The sequence below is a fragment of the Delphinapterus leucas genome, chromosome 6, assembly GCF_059928025.1.
Source record: "Delphinapterus leucas isolate spDelLeu-1000000601 "Yukka" chromosome 6, BTC_Dleu_Yukka2, whole genome shotgun sequence".
NCBI classification, from domain to species: domain Eukaryota; kingdom Metazoa; phylum Chordata; class Mammalia; order Artiodactyla; family Monodontidae; genus Delphinapterus; species Delphinapterus leucas.
Genome location: NC_143134.1, coordinates 20,768,544 through 20,787,851, shown reverse-complemented (window position 1 = coordinate 20,787,851; position 19,308 = coordinate 20,768,544). Strand labels below are relative to the sequence as shown.

Below are 19,308 nucleotides of genomic sequence, written 5' to 3'. Positions count from 1 at the left end.
AGCACTAGCTGTCCTGAACTTCTTGCTTGGTGCCCTGTAATAAATGCTGCACTTTCCTTCACCACGACCCGGTTTCAGTAGATTGCTTTACTGCACATGGGCGAACAGACCCAGGATCACCCATTCCTATCTTCTTAGGGTTATCCTTGACCCATCTGGTATCTCACACAAGGAGGAAAGATCCAGAGTTTCTAGGGCCTGAAGCCTATACAGTGAGGCTCTTAAATAATACAAACATAGATCGATAGATGATAGATAGATCCGCCAAACTTTTGAAAAACATATGCTGATGAAAGTACACTGAGGGGTCCAGAAGCCTCCCTCAGTAAATCCCCTTCTGCCCACACTACCCTCCAGTTGTTTCTACCTTCAATATATGCCAAGAACCTCTTTTCCATCTCTACCCCTAACATCCTGGACCCAACTACCTTCATGCCTTGCCTGAACTACTGAAATAGCCTTCAAACCATCTGATCTTCCTGCATCTTCCCTTGTGTCTTTATAGTCTATCCATCCCACAGCAGGCAAATTAGATTATGTCCTTGCTTGGTTCAACATCCCCCCAAATTTTTTTTTCATAGCAATATATAAAGTCCTCACTATGCCTTTCAGGGTCCTGCTTTATTGGCTCACCCTATGTCTCTTGGAACAAGTTCCCTCCCATACTCTGCCCCTTACTAACACCTCTTGCCACCCAGGAATCCTTGCTGTTCCTCCCTGGTTTTGGAACCAGCCAAACATGCCCCCTGGCTTTTGCATTTGCTGTTCTTGATGTCTGGATACTCTCCTCTGAAATCCTCACTTCCGGTAGGTCTACACTTCAAGGTCACTTTAGCAGAGATGCCTTCCCAGACCACTTGATATAAAACTGCAGTGCACGGCCCCCTCCAACACACACATCTGATCCTCCTTGCTTTGGAGTTTTCTTTACAGGCTTAGCCTCGTTTGGCATAATTTGTTCATTGTTTTACTCTCCTTCCTCTAGACTGTAAGCTCTCTGAGGGTAGGGATTTTTCTTTATTCACTGCTGTGCCTCCATTCTTAGAACAATGCTTGACACCTAGCAGGCACTTAATAAATATTTATGGAAAGAAAAAGAAATTACCTAACCTGGGGAGTTAGGTTAATCATGATGTCATTGGCAGAGGAACATAAATTTGGGGGAGAGATGGTGGAATTCCTTCTGGATGTTAAGTCTCAAGTGACTGATTTCTTAAATTATCATTGCACTTGGTGAATAAATACCAATTTGGTGATGGAGAAGAAAGGAAGCCCTAGGAGTTACCCACCATGAACAAGACCTTGAAAAAAAAATGTCAGTTACAAAGTTTGGTAACTTTGTAAAAAGTTACCAAAGTTAAATGCACTAAGTCTTCAATGAAGTTCCACTCTATTTCACTACACGTTGATTTCATCTTCCTTTCGTGTTCCGAATAGACAGACTACAAGGACAAAACAGTGTCTTTCAAGAGGCAATTTCTCAGATGGTGAACATAAATCAGCTGGTAATTTTACTCTAAGTTTTACTTCTAGGGGTGAGGTAGCAAGGGGGCCCACTCCCGCCTGGGATTCAGATGCAATCTTCATCCTTGAGGTCTCTCCAGGAGGAACTGAGTTCCAGGAGGAGCGTTTTCAGAGGACGCCAACAGTTTAGGGCAGTTCAAATGAGCAGTCCCTGCGTTTGGTTCTTTCTCCCAACAATACAGCTAGTGAACGAGAGCGGCTTGGATGTGCTTGGTTCCCTTCTCCGCAGGGACGCTCTTTGGGCTGCTGGGCTGCTGGAAAAGGTCTTTGTGGCGGGCTTTTCCCTTGAGCATGAGGGTCTGAATTTCTTCAGCTGGGTCTGAATATCTTCAGCTGGGGAAGAGTCCGGGTGTTTCGGGGACACAGGATTTCCAAGTCAGGGTTCTCTACATAATTTTCCCACAGAGGCTCCCCTCGGAAACTATTTGATACTTCTGAGGAGCCCGGCTCCCTTGCATGAGTTCTCTGTTTACCAGAAAACAAATGTTCCTGCTTTGAAGGCTATAAACGGTGGCCACAGGAGATCATGTCTGCCCTGGAGTCCGGCTTCCGGCTCTCGTGGTGTCAGCGAAAGCTCTAGGGGGTGAACGCAGTAGTCAACTGCTCATTCATTCAACAAATATTTATTGAGCGCCCGTGGAGTGCCAGGCACTGCGGGTGCCCCGGGGGCGAGAAACAACTCATCCTAGATCCTAGTTCCTTATTCACTCATCCTAGTTTCCCCAGATGCTCCGGCACGCGCGGTGGGAGCGGACCCCGCATCCTCGGCCGCCCCGCCTGGGGGTGCCCGGCGCCTCCAGCGCAGCCCTCCGGACACCCGCGGCGGGGAACCCGCCCCCCGGGATCCAAGGGGTTTAGTCTGGGTGGGGAAGGCGGGGAAAAAAGCAAAACACCAGAAGGAAAAAAACTGTATCCCAGTCTGTGCTGGGGAACTGCTCCCGGGAAGTGCGCAAGGCGGAGCCAGCCCCGGCCGGGGAGAGCGCGGAGTCCGGGGCGGGCCGGCGGGAGAGGCCGGGCGCCCGCGGGTCGGGGCGCGGAGGCGGCCTCGGCGGGCGGAGGGCGCGGCCTGCGGGAGGGGCCGGGGCGGTGCCGGGAGGGGCGCGCACGGCGCCGCGGCCGCCGGGCCCAGCAGGTGACCGCGGCCCGGGGTTGGAGCCGGAGCGGATCGTGGGCAGCGCCGCGAGGAGACGGCGCGCGGGGCCGGGCGAAGTTTGGTGGAACATGGCGGAAGAGTCCGGGGCGCGCAGGGGCGCGGCGCGGTGGCAGCCGGAGCCCTGGGAGCTGTAGCCGCCGCCGCCGCCGCCGCTGCCGCGGGGCGAGGTCGCCGCCATGGCCCGCTGGATCCCGACCAAGAGGCAGAAGTACGGAGTTGGTGAGTGCTCGCCCCACCCCGCCCCCGACCCGGCCGCCAAGTTCGCGGGAGCGGCCCTGCCCCGCGCAAAGTTGGGCGGCGGACGCCGGGCCACTCGGTGCCCGCCTGCCCGGGACCCGGCTCCGTCTCCCGCTGCCCGCGGGGGCGCCGAGAGGGTTCGGCTCCAGCTGCAGCCGTCCCACCGAGCGGGCGGTGGGAGTCGGAGCCCTCTCCGGGAGCCCCGTGGGGGAAGTCATCCTGGGTTTGGGGAATCCGGGTGGCTAAAAGTGCAGTTGGGCTCCGGGACTGGCAATCCTGCCCCCAAGCCCAAAGCTGCAGCGCTTTGCAGCGTAGAAACGTGCAAAGTGAGGGCGTTCGCCTGTGGTTCATTTGGGGCACCCAGGTCTGGTGCTCGCCCCCCTCCTCCCTGTCCGTGTGGCTTCATTCAGTACTTTGTAACCAGCCGAGGCCGGCAGAACGCGAAGTCGGCTGGTTGCCCCAGTGCTTTCTGCCCTCCCGCTTCGTAGGTTCTCTCTGAAACCTAAAGAGAAGAGTTGGGGGTAGGAAGCCGCCCTCCCCTCGTTCCTCCCAGGCACTGGGATCCTGATAGCAGTTGTAAACTGATCGGGAAACTCAAGTTGTGGTGTGGAGGTGATGGAAGCCACAGGAAGTGTGTGGCATGGGGACGGGGGTGGCTGGCCCCCGGGGCTGGTTGTGCGGACAGTCATCCCCTACCGGAGCGTGTATGGAGAGGATTTCAGACTGCCTTCAGAATTCCGATCCCGTTGTGGGATTAGATCGAGGACATTTTATTAAGAAAACTATGACAGGTCCCATGCTAGGCACTTGGCATTCATAACAGCGGTGCTGGAGGGGCCCCAGGATGTGTGGGGAATTGCTTTTGTATTAGTTTCGATCCGAAACAAGTGGATGAGCGGGTTTTGACCCAGGTGAAAAACCTTGGTCCTACTTTTATCAAGGGGTGAGGTTGCTGAGGTCTTGTGGGAAGACTGCCACTTAGCGGGGCAATTACAGTGGCTATTAGGCTTGGGTGCCATTCCCTAGTATAAACACAGTTGTGTGCGTTGAGAATTTTATCACTTCCTGTCAGGGTCATTCATTGGGCCTATTTGGAAGTTAGTCTTCGACTTCACTCCCATCCCGCCCCCATTTTTTTCCTCACCTCAGTCGTTACTAGGGAGCGGTCCCTGAACCTGTGCTATACTTTCTGACGACTATGTCTGTTTCAGAGATACTGTATCTTAACATCTCTATGTGCATTTCAACTCTGTAGTCAGTTACAAAAAACAAACCAACCTTCTCACATTGATTACTTTTAGATTGTGATCCTTTATGTATATATGTATATGTGTGTGTGTATATAATAACATGCATGTAATTCCTTGTTTTCCCTCTGTTGCAAACACTTTCTTTCCTTTAAATTTCTTTTAGAATCCTTGCACTCTCCTATGGTTGTAACTCAGAAATGGGTGCATGTTGTTACTTCTGCTCCAGACCATCCCCCTCATGAATTGGTCATAAAATTTCAGACAGGTGTTCCTCATCAGGTGCCAGTAAGTAGCCAGTAGTTGTGGAAATGAGATGGAGTCAGTTTCTTTGTGAGTGTTATTGGGTACTAACTCCTAAATTAAAGTAGACTTAGCAATATCTAATCAATAATTACTACTCACAAAAGTTATCAGTTCTAATTTTGTTTAACAGGAGAAACGCTTTCCAAAACTATTATGACTTTGGTGTAGTTAATGCAAACATATCCGAAAAATGTGGGTTTTATTGCCATAGTCATAGGAACAAGGATGGTATTTTCTCTTTTTAATTTTTCTTTCTTTTTTTTTTCCTGTTCTAGAGTCTGTTATTTATCATCAGACAAGAAAAGTGAATTGCATTTCCAAAGCATATGTGGTAGCAAAATTGCCCCAAGATATAATTTGGGAAATTTATTTCACTAGACACAATAGGTTCTGATTAATCTGGATTTGACACAAGGGCCCACTGTTAGGACAGATGAGCTGATGAGATCAATGTCCACTGTTTATTCCTAAAACACATGGTTGTTCATATTACCTCCCTGCTTGGAAGCCTTCCTTGACCTACCGGCTAAAGTGTAAACTGAGCCCAGTTTTCAAGGTTCTGAGGATCCAGTTCAGCAATATCTTCACAAACCATCTCTCTCACAGCTTCTTCCATCAACCCTCCGGTGCAGACACTGCCCTTCTCCCTCTTGTGCAATATACCATGGAGAGTCCCTCCTTTGGGACTTTGCTCCCCTGTGCTTGTCCCCTGTTCAGAGTGCCCTCCCACCTCTACATCCCACAATCCGGCCTTTCACCCAGGCCTCAAAGCCCTACCCCACTGCCTCCTTCAGATTTGGTGTTCCGCGGACCTCATAACCTTCACGCCTCTCCCTCACCATTCCTACATTTTATTACTTATCCTTTGGTTCAGTGAATCAGAAGGTTATGGTTTTGTATTCCTGTGACTCGAGAGGGATACCGCTACAGAGCATGCGTTCAGTAACTGGCTGTCCTTGGCGTTGGGGTGGCGTTCTAAAGCGCCAACCTAATTTCTGTGATGATTTAGTGCAGTTTTTTTCCCCATTAGGTTTCAGCATCTCATTCACTCCAATATGACTTTTATTTTGTTCTGTTAGATCCATCCGTTAGATGGATGAAGCGAGAGCCTTCAGTCTGTCTTTATCTTTGCAAGTAAAAAAAGAGGTGTGCTGCTGAGAAAACAGGCATGGAGTAGACAGACTTGCTTAAATATGATTGGGGAAACTGGCTTGTTGGACTTATGGTGGGGGGATTATTGTCCTTTCTGAGGGTCTGCTGGACAGATTTCGTTTCTGCTGGAAGGAAACCATGTGATGGCCGTTGTGAAGCATGTTAATGAGTCACAGCTACTCTGCGTGAGGGTAGTGTTTGATCTCAGTTTGAATTGTGCACGGTGAAGCTAGCTGTCTCTACTTATCTTGGTGCCACTATTGGCTATCCCTGACAGCTAGGTTTTTCTACAGGGACTGAAATGCAACCTGTCTGGGCTTTCTTAGTTCTTCAACTGTTGACTCAACCTCTAGCATCAGGTGGGCTTAAATGACCTATTGTCGGTTATCGGGTAAGAGGACCACAGACTTGGTTCTTTAAACTTCTGGGCCATTAGTGCCCTGATGTGAAGTGCTGAGGGCTGCCCCACAGCCATGGAAAACTCTTTTCTTTCTCCCTTCATTTTTTTTTTTCTTGTTTTCTTTTCCTTTATTCTTTCCTTCATTTTGCGTGTTTTAAGATATGAAGGTCGAAAACTTTTATTTAGATGTTACGCAGTGATACATTTATCGAAACATTTCTTAAGTCTGTTCCCAAACAAGCTATTTCTATTAAGAACAGACCCAGATTATGTTGATGATGGAACCTTTGCAAAATCATTCATTATTGTTTGGTGGGATTTGTCCTATACGTTTTTATATTGTGATAAAAGGTAGTTTGGGGGAATATTTGCTTCACTGTTAGCTTTTCGACTATTTCGCTGTGCTAGGCCCAGTTAGTCTAAGAGCATTTAACTTTGTAGTTTCTCAAATGTTAGTGTAAAAACCAAAACCGGATTCTTGTGCTTTGTTAATGCACTGAGGTGTGCTGTGGGTCCCCATTCAGTTCTTCCTCACCACGGGCACCGTGTTCCATAGGCTCTAGCTGGAGGGGTGGAATTTGGTCTCACAGGGTGATTAGTTCAGTTCCCTTTTAAAGACAGGAACTTGATGCCTAAAGAGGTAAAGTGAATTGCTTAACATAAGTTGTTCTTACTTTTTTGGTTACATGAATGCCTTTGGCCAATCAGGTTAAACCCTTAAGGTGGCCCACTTTCTCAGAACAGTGTTCTTAATTGCATAAAGTCAAATATGAAGGACTGAAAATTGAAGCCACCTGTAATTGAAGTACAGCTGTCAAGAGAGTTTTCAAAAATTTGTGATATTGTAATATATGTGCTTCTTTATTAATGCATAATAACTACCATACTTTTGAATTAGTGATGAGCATATACAATTTTTCAAGATATCTGTAGTAACCATAATATAGGAAAATGCCTGTGATTTCTTTAAAAGATTTTTAAACTTTTTTATTGGAGTAGAGTTGATTTACAATATTGAGTTAGTTTCAGGTGTACAGCAAAGTGAATCAGCTATACCTATACATATATCCATTCTTTTTCAGATTCTTGTCCCATATAGGTTATTACAGAATACCGAATAGAGTTCCCTGTGCTCTACAGTAGGTCCTTGTTAGTTATCTATTTTATATATAGTAGTGTGTATTTGTTAATCCCAATCTCCTAATATATCACTTCCCCCTCAGTGTTTCCCCTTTGATAACCATAAGTTTGATTTCAAGATCTGTGAGTCTGTTTTTGTTTTGTAAAAAAGTTCATTTGTATCATTTTTTATTAGATTCCACATATGAGTGATATCATATGATATTTGTCTTTGTCTGACTTACTTCACTCAGTATGATAATCTCTGTGTCCATATATGTTGCTGCAAATGGCATTATTTCATTCTTTTTCTATGGCTGAGTAGTATTCCGTTGTACATATGTACCACATCTTCTTTATTCACTCCTCTGTCGATGGACACTGAGGTTGCTTCCATGTCCTGGCTATTGTAAATAGTGCTGCAATGAACATTGGGGTGCATGTATCCTTTCAAATTACTGTTTTCTCCAGATATATGCCCAAGAGTGGGATTGCTGGGTCATATGGTAGTTGTATATGTAGTTTTTAAAGGAACCTCCATACTCTTCTCCATAATGTTTGTACCAGTTTACATTCCCACCAACAGTGTAGGAGAGTTTAATTTATTTTTTAATTGAAGTATAGCTGATATACAATGGTGTTAGTTTCAGGTGTATAGCAAAGTTATACGTATATATATCTTTTCTTTTTCAGATTCTTTTCCATTGCAGGTTATTACAAGGTATTGAATATAGTTCCCTGTGCTCTACAGTAGGCCCTGTCGGTTATCTATTTTATATATAAGACACCTGTGATTTCAATTGAGGCCAGCATCAGTAGTACACCTGTGGTTTATTGCCTCTGGTCATCATTGAAGTAAATGCTGAGTGTCAGAAAACAGAGATGTAGCTTTTTTCCCTTTTCAAGTCCATGGATCCTCTGAATTTGAACACAGATTAAGAATCCTTGGCTATGAAGATCACACAGCTAGTTAGTTACAGAACCAGTTAGTAACATGACCAAGCTAGATATTATACAATTGTAATGAATTGAAGAAATCCTTGCCCTAATACATTCTTGTTCTAACAACACTGAGGCTGAGAATAAAAGGAATAGAGAATTAATATTTATTAGGCATTTACCTCATGAAAGGCACTGTTCTGAGCCCTTTATTTCAGTCTGTCTCAGGTACATGTGGGGCTCTTGGAGACACTTTCGGGTGGCCCATGAGGTTAAAGCTTTTTTGGTAATAATACTAAGATGTTATTGGCCTGTCTTTACTCTGTTCTGGTGTGAGTATACAGTATAGCTTCCCAGAGGCTACATTGAGTGTGATACTGGGACAGATTGAATGCAGAAGCAGGTATGAGAATCCAAAGGCCTTTTGTGAAGCCAGACATCAAAGAGATTTACAAATATGCAAAGCAATACTGCTCTTCTAAGTGTTTTTGTTTGGAAAAGTAGTTTGATCTAAAAAATATATATATATATTGCTAGCATGTATTGGGGTTTATTATGGTTACTTTAATTAACGAATAAGTATTTTTAAAATTTCTCAGATTGAATTTCTATTATGATAAATAGTGATAGATATAACCCACATAAACAAAAACTCTTTGGAATTCTCAATAACTTTTCAGAGTGTTAAAGGGGTTCTGAGACTCAAAACTTTCAACACTGATGCTTTACACATTATTTCATTAAATCATTGTGGTAATCCTCATATATTGTCTCCTTTCCAGATAAGAAAACTAAGGTTCATACAGGATAAATTTTTCATCCATATGCATATAATCTCACTCCTAAGCCCAAAATCAACTCCATATGTGTTTCCCAAACTTCAGTTGTTCATCTGTCACTTTGATCTCTGCCATGTCCAGTGTTGACCTGAAACAAATAGACTGCCAGTTAGTTCTCCAGCAAAAAATGGATTTATTCAGAATCAGCAAAGAATTGCAATTCAGGGTTTGCAACCCTCAGTGCGTCTGCAAGCCACATGCAAATCCCTGCAACCAGGAGAGAACTCTTTTATAGAGGGGAAAAGGAAGTTGGGAGGGCTGTAGTAAATAAAGAGTCCATTGGAGGAATTGAGTGTTTGAAGTTTAGTGGCTTTTCATTGGCTGAGTTGTGATAGGCTCCCACTGGCTGAGCTCTTGCCGCGCAAGAAGGGGAAGTCTTTCTTCCTGTTGGGCTCTGCTATCCGGTAGGGTGCCACGGCTTCCACTTCTGGCCTCCTGACTCTATTTTAATTGACGTTTCTGTTTCTGTATTAATTTTTACACCAGGTACCCTTGTGTAGCTGCTTCATGCCTATTGCCTTACCCATTTGCCTTCTCTGTTATTTTTTTTTGTTAGTTCGTAAGTATTAGAGCTTAATTTCTTTATTTTTTTAAGATAAAAATAAATATAAGTAAAAGTTCTGATACTTTATTCTTGAGTTCCAAAGGACTATCTTATATACTCACTTTTGGAGACTTACTTTTGAACGAACCATCTCTTTCTTCCCCATTGAATTTATTATTTTTTTAATTTTTATTTTATATTGGAGTATAGTTGATTTACCGTGTTGCGTTAGTTTCAGGTGTACAGCAGAGTGATTCAGTTATACACAGACACGTATCCTTTCTTTTCAGGTTATTTTCCCATATAGGTTGTTACAGAATATTGAGTACAGTTCTCTGTGGTATGCAGTAGGTCCTTGTTGATTATCTATTTTATATAAAGCAGTGTGTATATGTTAATCCCAAAGTCCTAATTTATCCATCCCCCTCTACCTTTCCTCTTTGGTTACCATAAGTTTGTTTTCTAAGTCTGTTTTGAAAATAAGTTCATTTGTATCATTTTTTTAGGTTACACATATAAGTGGAATTTGTTATTTTTTACTTAATATTTTATGTTGCCTTTTTTTTTTTTTTTGCGGTACGCGGGCCTCTCACTGTCGTGGCCTCTTCCGTTGCGGAGCACAGGCTCCGGACGCGCAGGCTCAGCGGCCAGGGCTCACGGGCCCAGCCGCTCCGCGGCATGTGGGATCTTCCCGGACCGGGGCACGAACCCGTGTTTCCTGCATCGGCAGGCGGACTCTCAACCACTGCGCCACCAGGGAAGCCCTGCCTGTTTTTTATTTTTACTTAAAACAGTGATTGAAAAAGAAAACCTTACATTCCTGCCATTAAAGGGGAACCAGCATCACTTGCTCCAGAAAGTGGCAACCTTAAAAATAAAGGCAACAAAAATAAAATAGCAGTATATTGGATTCTGGCTTCATGCTGTTGGCCATCAAACCGTTTTCTCCATTAAAGAGGGAGGAGGCTGGTGCCCAACTGAAACTTTCTCTTCGATATACTGTGGATTCTCGTTATTTGTGGTAGTTAATGTTCTGTAAAGTCCCCAAGAACACTGACTTAGCTAATATGTTACCATTGCTCCTAGGGGTAATACAAGGTCAGGTTCCTGTGAGCCTCTGGTCACGTTTTCATCAGCTGATCAACATATAACCATATGTCATGTGTGTTTCTGTGTAAGGTTTAAAGACCTTAAACAGAAGGTTTACATCGCTGATAAACTAACATTGAACTCACGGCCCACACCCTATATGTAAACTCAAGCCTGAAGGAAGCTTATCTAACACATGCATTTTCTCTGTAAGGTAAATCACAGCCTTTTTGGGCTTGGGAACACGACACAGCACTTCAGCACTATGCTTGGGGGCTATTTAAATAGCAAAATCATTAACAGAAAGCACAAAATAAGAAAAACACGGCACTAAAGTTAAGACCATGGGAAGGACTCTGGTTTACAGTATGAGAACTGAAACAAAAAGGCAGTGTCCCCTTGTCCAACCTCAGATGGGAACTTGCATGTCACATTTTGCCCCCCTGCACATGACTGGGAATGACCTCGAAAGCACCAGGAGTGTTGATTTGGGGGTTAAGTAAATTTTAGTGAGTGGGAGAGTTCACAAATACCATAGAATCTGCGAATAATGAGGATCAACCTGTAGTTAGGTAAAAAAGAATTAAAAATGGAATAACATTCCTGTATTATTCAGGTGTCTGTTGGAATAATCCCTCCTTAGAGCTTTCTGAGGACCCCAGCTAAAGACACTACTGTCTTTGCCCAAACCTCTCAATGTCTCTCCTTTTCCCTAATTGTCCTATTTGTTTATTTGTTTGTGTTTACTGTCTCTCTCCCATACTGGAATATAGAGTTATGAGGACAGGGACTTTATCCTTTTCATTAGTGTTCCCCCCGCTCCCAGGATGGCACCTGGCATGTGGTCAGTACTCAGTAAATAAATGATGAAGGAATAAACGAATGCTGTTATCTACCTAAATTTGTCTTGTGTGCCGGAAGAGGAAATTTTTCCCCACGTTATGGAAAATTTTGCCCTACGTGCACTTCCAATGAGATACAGTCAAAAGCAGTAAGAGGGATTTCTCTGGTGGTGCAGTGGTGAAGAATCCGCCTGCCAGTGCAGGGGACACGGGTTCGATCCCTGGTCCGGGAGGATCCCACATGCTGCGGAGCAACTAAGCCCGTGCGCCACAACTACTGAGCCTGAGCTCTAGAGCCTGCGAGCCACAGCTACTGAATCCTGTGCGCTTAGAGCCTGTGCTCCGCCAACAAGAAAAGCCACTGCAGTGAGAAGCCTGTGCACTGCAACAAAGAGTAGCCCCTGCTCGCCACAACAAAGACCGTGCACAGCAACAAAGACCCAACACAGCCCAAAATAAATAAATAAATAAAATTTTAAAAAAATGCAATAAGAAAAGGAACATTTAAAGAATAGATAAAAGAGATTTAATAACTGTTTAAGCAAAGGATTGTGTGAGCATCGTGGGGTGGGAAGGGAATTGAAATCCTAAATAATGCATTCTTGGGAAGGGAACAATGGTAATTTGCTGCTGTTCCTTTTTATTTCTTTATTATTTGTGGAGGCTTCCTGGAGGAACATGTGTTGTAGGATTGGCTAAATGGAAAGAAAAGGCTTGACCACGGTGGTGAATAGGGTTTAGGAGGTTCTGACTCATTGGATTAGTGCGTTGAGCACGAGTTGGAAAGGAACAGTGCAATCTAATGGAAGAAACAAGGCATTTAAATTCATCCGTTACTTCCCATTACCCAAAAGGAGTTGAGATGCCTTACGATAAGCACATCTATACTGTACGCAGGGTAATTAAGCAAAAAATATGAGATCACAAGTAACGTGGAGAAGAAAATTTAGAGTACTGGCGAGGGGCTTTGAAGCAAAGGTAGTAGTTACTCAAAATTTAGTCTGTCCAAATTTATAGAAGGCTTTTTGTAGTGGTCCTATCTGCCCTCATGTTAGCTGAAACTTAATTTGTGCTTTCTCCTCATCTAAATTTTCGGAAACAAACCAGTGGGGTTTGAGGGTAAAGAATCAAATCTCATTACAATGATTTTTTTCCCTAAAGGAAAAATTTTCCAACTTCTAGTTTTTTCTCCAGCAATACCCAATATAATAACAATAACTTTATACATATAAAATATTTTAGTACTGTCAAAAGAATAAGAAGAGGAATATGGGTCAAAATCTCTTATAACTCATTTCAGTTCTTCAAAATGAGTTGTAATAGAATTATAATAGAATTTGACCCCTATCTATGGGCCACAAACTTGAGTATGGTCACATAGTTTGTTTTTCACTAAATATTTAAAAGGAGGGAAAAATAGTTTTCTCCCTCATCAAATAGGTAAAAATCACCTATGAAATGTCCGCTGTGTGTGGACATTAAAGGCTATGATAAATCCTTTGGGAGTCCTTTGACCTTGGTTTGTAAGTATTAGCTTCCAGCATACCTTAGGAATAATAGGGTTTTAGTTTTAAGCTTAAAAAAGTGCTTTTGAGATCAGGCTAAGAAATGCTTTTGAGGCAGAGATTTGGGTGAGCAAAAGCAGAGGATGCTTGCGTTAATTTAATTTTTCCAAGTGATGTCCAGGTCACGTCTTCTCAAAGCCTGGGCTGGCCATCAGCTCACTCAGACGATTGTCTGAATTGCTGGCAGCCAGTACCTAAGCAAGAGACAAAAGTGATCTTTGGGGCTTCCCTGGTGGCGCAGTGGTTGGGGGTCCGCCTGCCGATGCAGGGGACACGGGTTCGTGCCCCTGTCCGGGAAGATCCCACATGCCACGGAGCGGCTGGGCCCGTGAGCCATGGCCGCTGAGCCTGCGCGTCCGGAGCCTGTGCTCCGCAACGGGAGAGGACAGGCCACAACAGTGAGAGGCCCGCGTACCGCAACAACAACAAAAAAGTGATCTTTGTCTTTTCACAAACCTCCGTGCCATCGCAAAGCTGCTGTTGTTCAGATGCGTCCACCTTTCTGGGTTGTGCCATTTTCTCTTACATTTCCATGCTCCCCAAGGGACTGGAAGATGCCCAAGACGCCCTCTAAGAATCTTGGTTGTCTACTTTTTGTCTTTTTTTTTTTTTTTTTTTTTTGCGGTACGCGGGCCTCTCACTGGTGTGGCCTCTCCCGTCGCGGAGCACAGGCTCCGGACGCGCAGGCTCAGCGGCCATGGCTCACGGGCCCAGCCGCTCCGCGGCATGTGGGATCTTCCCGGACCGGGGCACCAACCCGCGTCCCTTGCATCGGCAGGTGGACTCTCAACCACTGCGCCACCAGGGAAGCCCCTACTTTTTGTCTTTTAAAACAACTTGATACTGTATAGCTCAGGGAACCATACTCAATATCTTGTAATAGCCTATAATGGAAGAGAATGTAAAAAAAAGGATATGTGTATATGTATAACTGAACCAGTTTACTGTGCAGCTGAAACGAACACAACATTGTAAATCAACTGTATTTCAACTAAAAAAAAAAAAAAAACCTCGAGAGAAGGAAATTGCAGCAGAGATGGACTCCCTCTTGCAAATAGCTCTTTGCTGACTCACCCAAGGTGAATGCATCCCCCTGACTGGTTTGTTACCTGTGTACCTGTGGCAGGATGCGTTGTCTTTTATTTGTACTTTCTGTGAGCCTGGAACTAGAGGGCTGTCACTCCCCAGCCTTCCTGCCACAGACCAGTTATAAGAATAAGTCATAGAAATCTAACTTCTTTGCCCTTTTGTGTCTAGAATCATAAAAGATTAAGAGCTAGATTCTATATGTATCACCTCTTGGCTAACACTTTATTTTATTGGAAAAGTATGCCCCAGAGGCATAAAATGACTTCAGCAAAATCCCAGAGCTAGTAGCAAATGTCTTGCTTGTCTTAACTTGTCTTCTAGCTGCTTCCTTTTTCTTCATAACTCTGGAGAAAGCAAGTTTCTTTATCATGTCTACATAAGGTTCTAAAGAGTAAGTTCTCTCCACACAGGAGGAAGGCTGTGTCATCCCTGGGTTTTTTCCAGGTGGAGGTTTTGTTATAAACAAGATCCAGCTATTAAATCATCTCCCCCCGTTTTTTCTGAGATATAAGTGACATATAATATTCTGTTTGTTTCAGGTGTACAATATCATTATTTGATATTTGTTTATATTGTGAAATGATCACACAGTAACTCTGGTTAGCATAGTCATCCCACAGAGTTACAAATTACTTTCTTTTTTTTCATGAGAACTTAAAAATTCTACTCTCTTAGTAGCTATTATTAACTGTAGTCAGCATGCTGTACATCACATTCCCAGGACTTATTTACCTTATAACTGGAAGTTTGTACCTTTTGACCACATTCACCAATCTCTCCTCCCCAACCCCGCGTCCACCTGGCAACCACCAGTCTGTTCTCTGTATTTATGTTGTTGTTGTTGTTTTCAGATTCCACATATGAGTAATATTATAGAGTATTTGTCTTTCATTCTCTGACTTATTTCACTAAGCACAGCGACCTCAAGGTCCACTGATGTCATTGCAAATGGCAGGATTTCCTTGTTTTTTATGGTTATTCCATATTTTTGTGTTAGTGTTTTTGTTTCCTTCAGGTAAATGCCCAGAAGCGGAATTGCTAGATCGTATGATAGTTCTGTTTTTGATTTCTTTTGAAAAACCTCCATACTGTTCTCCATAGCGGCTGCACCAATTTACATTCCTACCAGCAGTGCACAGGGGCTCTCTTTTCTCCACTCTCGCCAGTGATTGTTATCTCTTGTCTTTTTGATAGGCCATTCTGACAGGTGCGAGGTGAGATCTCATTTGTGGTTTTGGTTTGCATTTCCTCGATGATTAGTGATGTTGAGCATCTTTTCATGTATGTATCTTTTGGCCATCTGTATGTCTTTGAAAAAATGTCTATTCAGATCCTCTGCCCATTTTTCGATTGGATTATTTCTTTTTGTTTTTGATATTGAATTGAATGAGTTCTTTACCTATTTTGGACATTAACCCCTTATCAGATGTATGATTTATGAATATTTTCTTCCTTTCGGTTGGTTGCCTTTTCATTTTGTTGACGGTTTCTTTTGCCAAGCACCTTCCCCTTTTGAAGTGTTCTGGGAAGGGAGTGTGTTCAGAGGTCTGAGGCTGCAAAGTGGAAGTCATGCTGTGCGTTCTGTGGTGGTCACAATGTCTCAGGCCGGCAGCGGGCCCCATGTCTTTGGTCCTCAGCACTGTGGTGTTGACATTGATGTCAGTCACAAAATTAATAAGTAGCGTGACATTCTCATGATGTTACAGGCATGTTTGAGAACAAGTGTTACTGTGGTTTACAAGGTGCTGATGGGCGAGGGGAGAATTGTGTATTGATCATAAAGGATTATAATTATAGTGCTGACCTGGAAGTGAAAGCCCGTTGGCGTTCTTTTAGACTTGTGTTTTGAACAAAATGATGATGCTTTATTCTGAACACTTGACCTGGGAGCAGGTTGGGTAAGGCTCCTTGGCCTGACTGCCCTGAGCTTTGAGCTTCCTTCAGACCAGGTGCAGATAGCAGGTGCCCTTGCCGTTTACTGTGTTAAGCAAAGGAGCCTGTGCCTCAGAGCATGACAGCATGACTCACTTTGGTTAGTTTCCATTTCTTAGGTCCTGAGGCACAGTGTCTGTGAATTACATGGTTATATACATATTTTTCAGTCAGTGGATACTAGAAGCATAAACATTTATTGTTTTTTTCAAATAAATTTGTTTATTTTATTTATTTATTTGGCTGCGTTGGGTCTTCGTTGCTGTGCGTGGGCTTTCTCTAGTTGTGGCGAGCCAGGGCTACTCTTTGTTGCAGTGCGTGGGCTTCTCATTGCGGTGCCTTCTCTTGTTGTGGAGCACGGGCTCTAGGTGCACGGGCTTCAGTAGTTGTGGCGCATGGACTAAGTAGTTGTGGCGCGCAGGCTCAGTAGCTGTGGCTCATGGGCTTAGCTCCTCTGCGGCATGTGGGATCTTCCTGGACCAGGGATCAAACCCATGTCCCCTGCATTGGCAGGCGGATTCTTAACCACTGTGCCACCAGGGAAGCCCACATTTATTGGTTTTTAAAAAGGGATCCTAAGGCTCAAAAATGTTGGGAACTTTGGTATAATTGAAGTTCTAATGTGCTGGGTCTTTTTAAAAAATAAATAAATAAATAAATAATTTGTTTATTTATGGCTGCGTTGAGTCTTTGTTGCTGTGTGTGGGCTTTCTTTAGTTGCGGTGAGCGGGGGGCCACTCTTCATTGCGGTGCGCGGGCTTCAGTAGTTGTGGCACGCGGGCCCAGCAGTTGCGGCTCGCGGGCTCCACAGCGCAGCTGTGGTGCATGGGCTCAGTTGCTCTGTGGCATGTGGGGATCTTCCCAGACCAGGGCTCGAACCTGTGTCCCCTCCCCTGGCAGGAGGATTCCCAACTACTGTGCCACCAGGGAAGCCCCTGTACTGGGTCTTATAATAATACTGTGTGCGCAGTTCACCGTGATTTGAAAATCCAATTAAAATTGGTACAACCTCTGTCAAATATTGATTTAAAAATGCACACACCTTTTGACTTAGCGACTCCATTTCTATGAGTTTGTCCTACAGATATACTAACACATGTGAGCAGTGGTATACGGACAGGATTATTCATGACAGCATTCTTTATAGTAAAGACATGAAAACAGCTTAAATGGGAATCAGTTGGGCATGGGTTGTTACTTATGAAACATGCATACAGTGGAACACCGTACAGCCATTAAAAAGAATCAGACTCAGTGACAGAGTGTCTGCTAAAGATGACAATGACATGCAGTGATTAAAGGCTGATCTCTTCAAAAAGTGGTGCTGAGTTAGTTGGTTATCTATATTGAAAAAATGTACTGGACTCCTACTTAATGCCATATAAAGAATTGATTCCAAATGTCTGAAAGGTAAAACAGTGAAAGCTTTCAGAAAAAAAAAGCATAAGAGAACATCTTGACCTTGGAGTAGGCAGAGATTTCTTAAAGGGACCCAAAAAACACTAACTTTAAAAGAAAAACAAATTATCCTGAGCCATATTAAAATTAAGAACTTCTATTCACTGAAAGACACCCTTAAGAAGAGATTAAAAAGATAACCCACGGAGTAGAAAGAAGACAGTCCCAATACACATATCTAACCTGTTGTGAATATGTGAAGAAATATTAATCAATAAGAGAAAACAATAACCCAATCGAAAAATGGGAAAAAGACTTGAATAGGCATTTCACAAAAAATGATAATCCAAAGTCCAATAAATATTTGGAAAGGTGTTGATCTCCATTTGTCATCACAGAGATGCAAACATAGTGCTAGACAACTACAACCCCACCAGAAGGGCTAAATTGGGGGAAAAAAACCCCCACAAACAACCCAAAAAACCAGAAATTCCAACTGTTGGCAGGATGTGTGGCAATAGGGAGCCTCATGCGCTGGTGGGAGTGTAAATTGATGCAACCACTTTGTTTTGTTTTGTTTTTTTATAAATTTTATTTTTGGCTGCGTTGGGTCTTCATCGCTGTGCCCAGGCTTTTCTCTGGTTGCGGCGAGCGGGGGCTACTCTTCGTTATGGTACGCGGGCTTCTCATTGCGGTGGCTTCTCTTGTTGCAGAGCACGGGCTCTAGGCATCCGGGCTTCAGTAGTTGTGGCACGTGGGCTCAGTAGTTGTGGCACGTGGGCTCAGTAGTTGTGGCTCACGGGCTCTAGAGCGCAGGCTCAGTAGTTGTGGTGCACGGACTTGGTTATTCCGTGGCATGTGGGGTCTTCCCGGACCAGGGCTGGAACCCATGTCCCCTGCATTGGCAGATTCTTAACCACTGTGCCACCAGGGAAGCCCCCTTCCTGTATTCTTGATGACCATCCGTAATTGAATACACTTTGCTTTCTACAATTCAGTTAATTACTTACGACACATGCTTTCTCTCTGCTTATCATCAAAACCAAATCCAAGATTTTGCTTCAGTCAAGGGCAAAATGGAATTTTCATGTTTATACCAGTCTCATCTCTTTATAATCCTAAAATTTAAAACTCGTAGAATCACATCTCATTTTGATTTGCTGGTTGTTTTTAGGATCTAAATGGCTATTTTGTGGTGGGTAAGATCTCAGACTTTGACTCCTCTATCTGTTTGAAGACAATAAAATATGATGCCACAGTCCTATTTTGTTAAGGTAATGGACATCCCGGTGCGGACATAAGACTTGGTCTTATGTTACATAAAATAAAGTATTTCACTAATGAAACAGAACGTGTGTGTGTGTAATTTCTGTAGTCTAACAGCATCACTAATATGACATGCCTTAAAAAAAGTAAATTGTGTTTTGAGTTACTGAAGAAGATTGAGATGGAGATGTTGATTTGCTCGGGGACACATGGTAAGCTGACATCAGAACCAAGGTTACTGTTTACAGTCCTGCAGACCATAGTTTGTGCCTTGTGGCCAAGCCATGCTTAAAATTAGAATCGTCAAGGTAGAGGCAAAAGCCGTTTGCTACAGAGTGAAGTTTTGGAGAGCAGCTTCTAGTGGCTTGGAATTTCGAAGTCCAAGCCTACTAACTTTTATTACTCTTTGCGTTTGTGAAATCGTAGAAGTCTCTCAGCCAACTGAGGAGGTAGGAATAAGATTAGCACACTTCCTGGTGCAGTGGGCAGTACGTAATCATTATCTGAAAGTTCACTAGGTGGGAGGCTGGCCTGGCAATCAGGTGCCCTTGTTTGCAGAGCAGGCTTGATTCCTAAGTAGGGAAGGTTGGTTTGCACTGAGCCCATCCTCAAAGGTCCAGACTAGATTCTACTATTTCCAATTTCAAAGCCCCTAAGGCTGGACCTG

The 19,308-nt window shown here is 43.8% G+C and overlaps 1 protein-coding gene across 1 annotated transcript in view; it reads left to right on the top strand.

Annotated features, from left to right (window-relative positions):
• Window positions 1-2,665: 2,665 nt before the first annotated feature.
• The window catches only part of DOCK5 (dedicator of cytokinesis 5), a 216,285-nt gene continuing 199,642 nt past the window's right edge, over window positions 2,666-19,308 (top strand). The window contains exon 1 of the mRNA XM_022595031.3: window positions 2,666-2,896. Within this exon, the coding sequence (XP_022450739.1) occupies window positions 2,854-2,896 (43 nt within the window). The 5' untranslated portion in view covers window positions 2,666-2,853. The remainder of the gene's footprint in view (window positions 2,897-19,308) is intronic.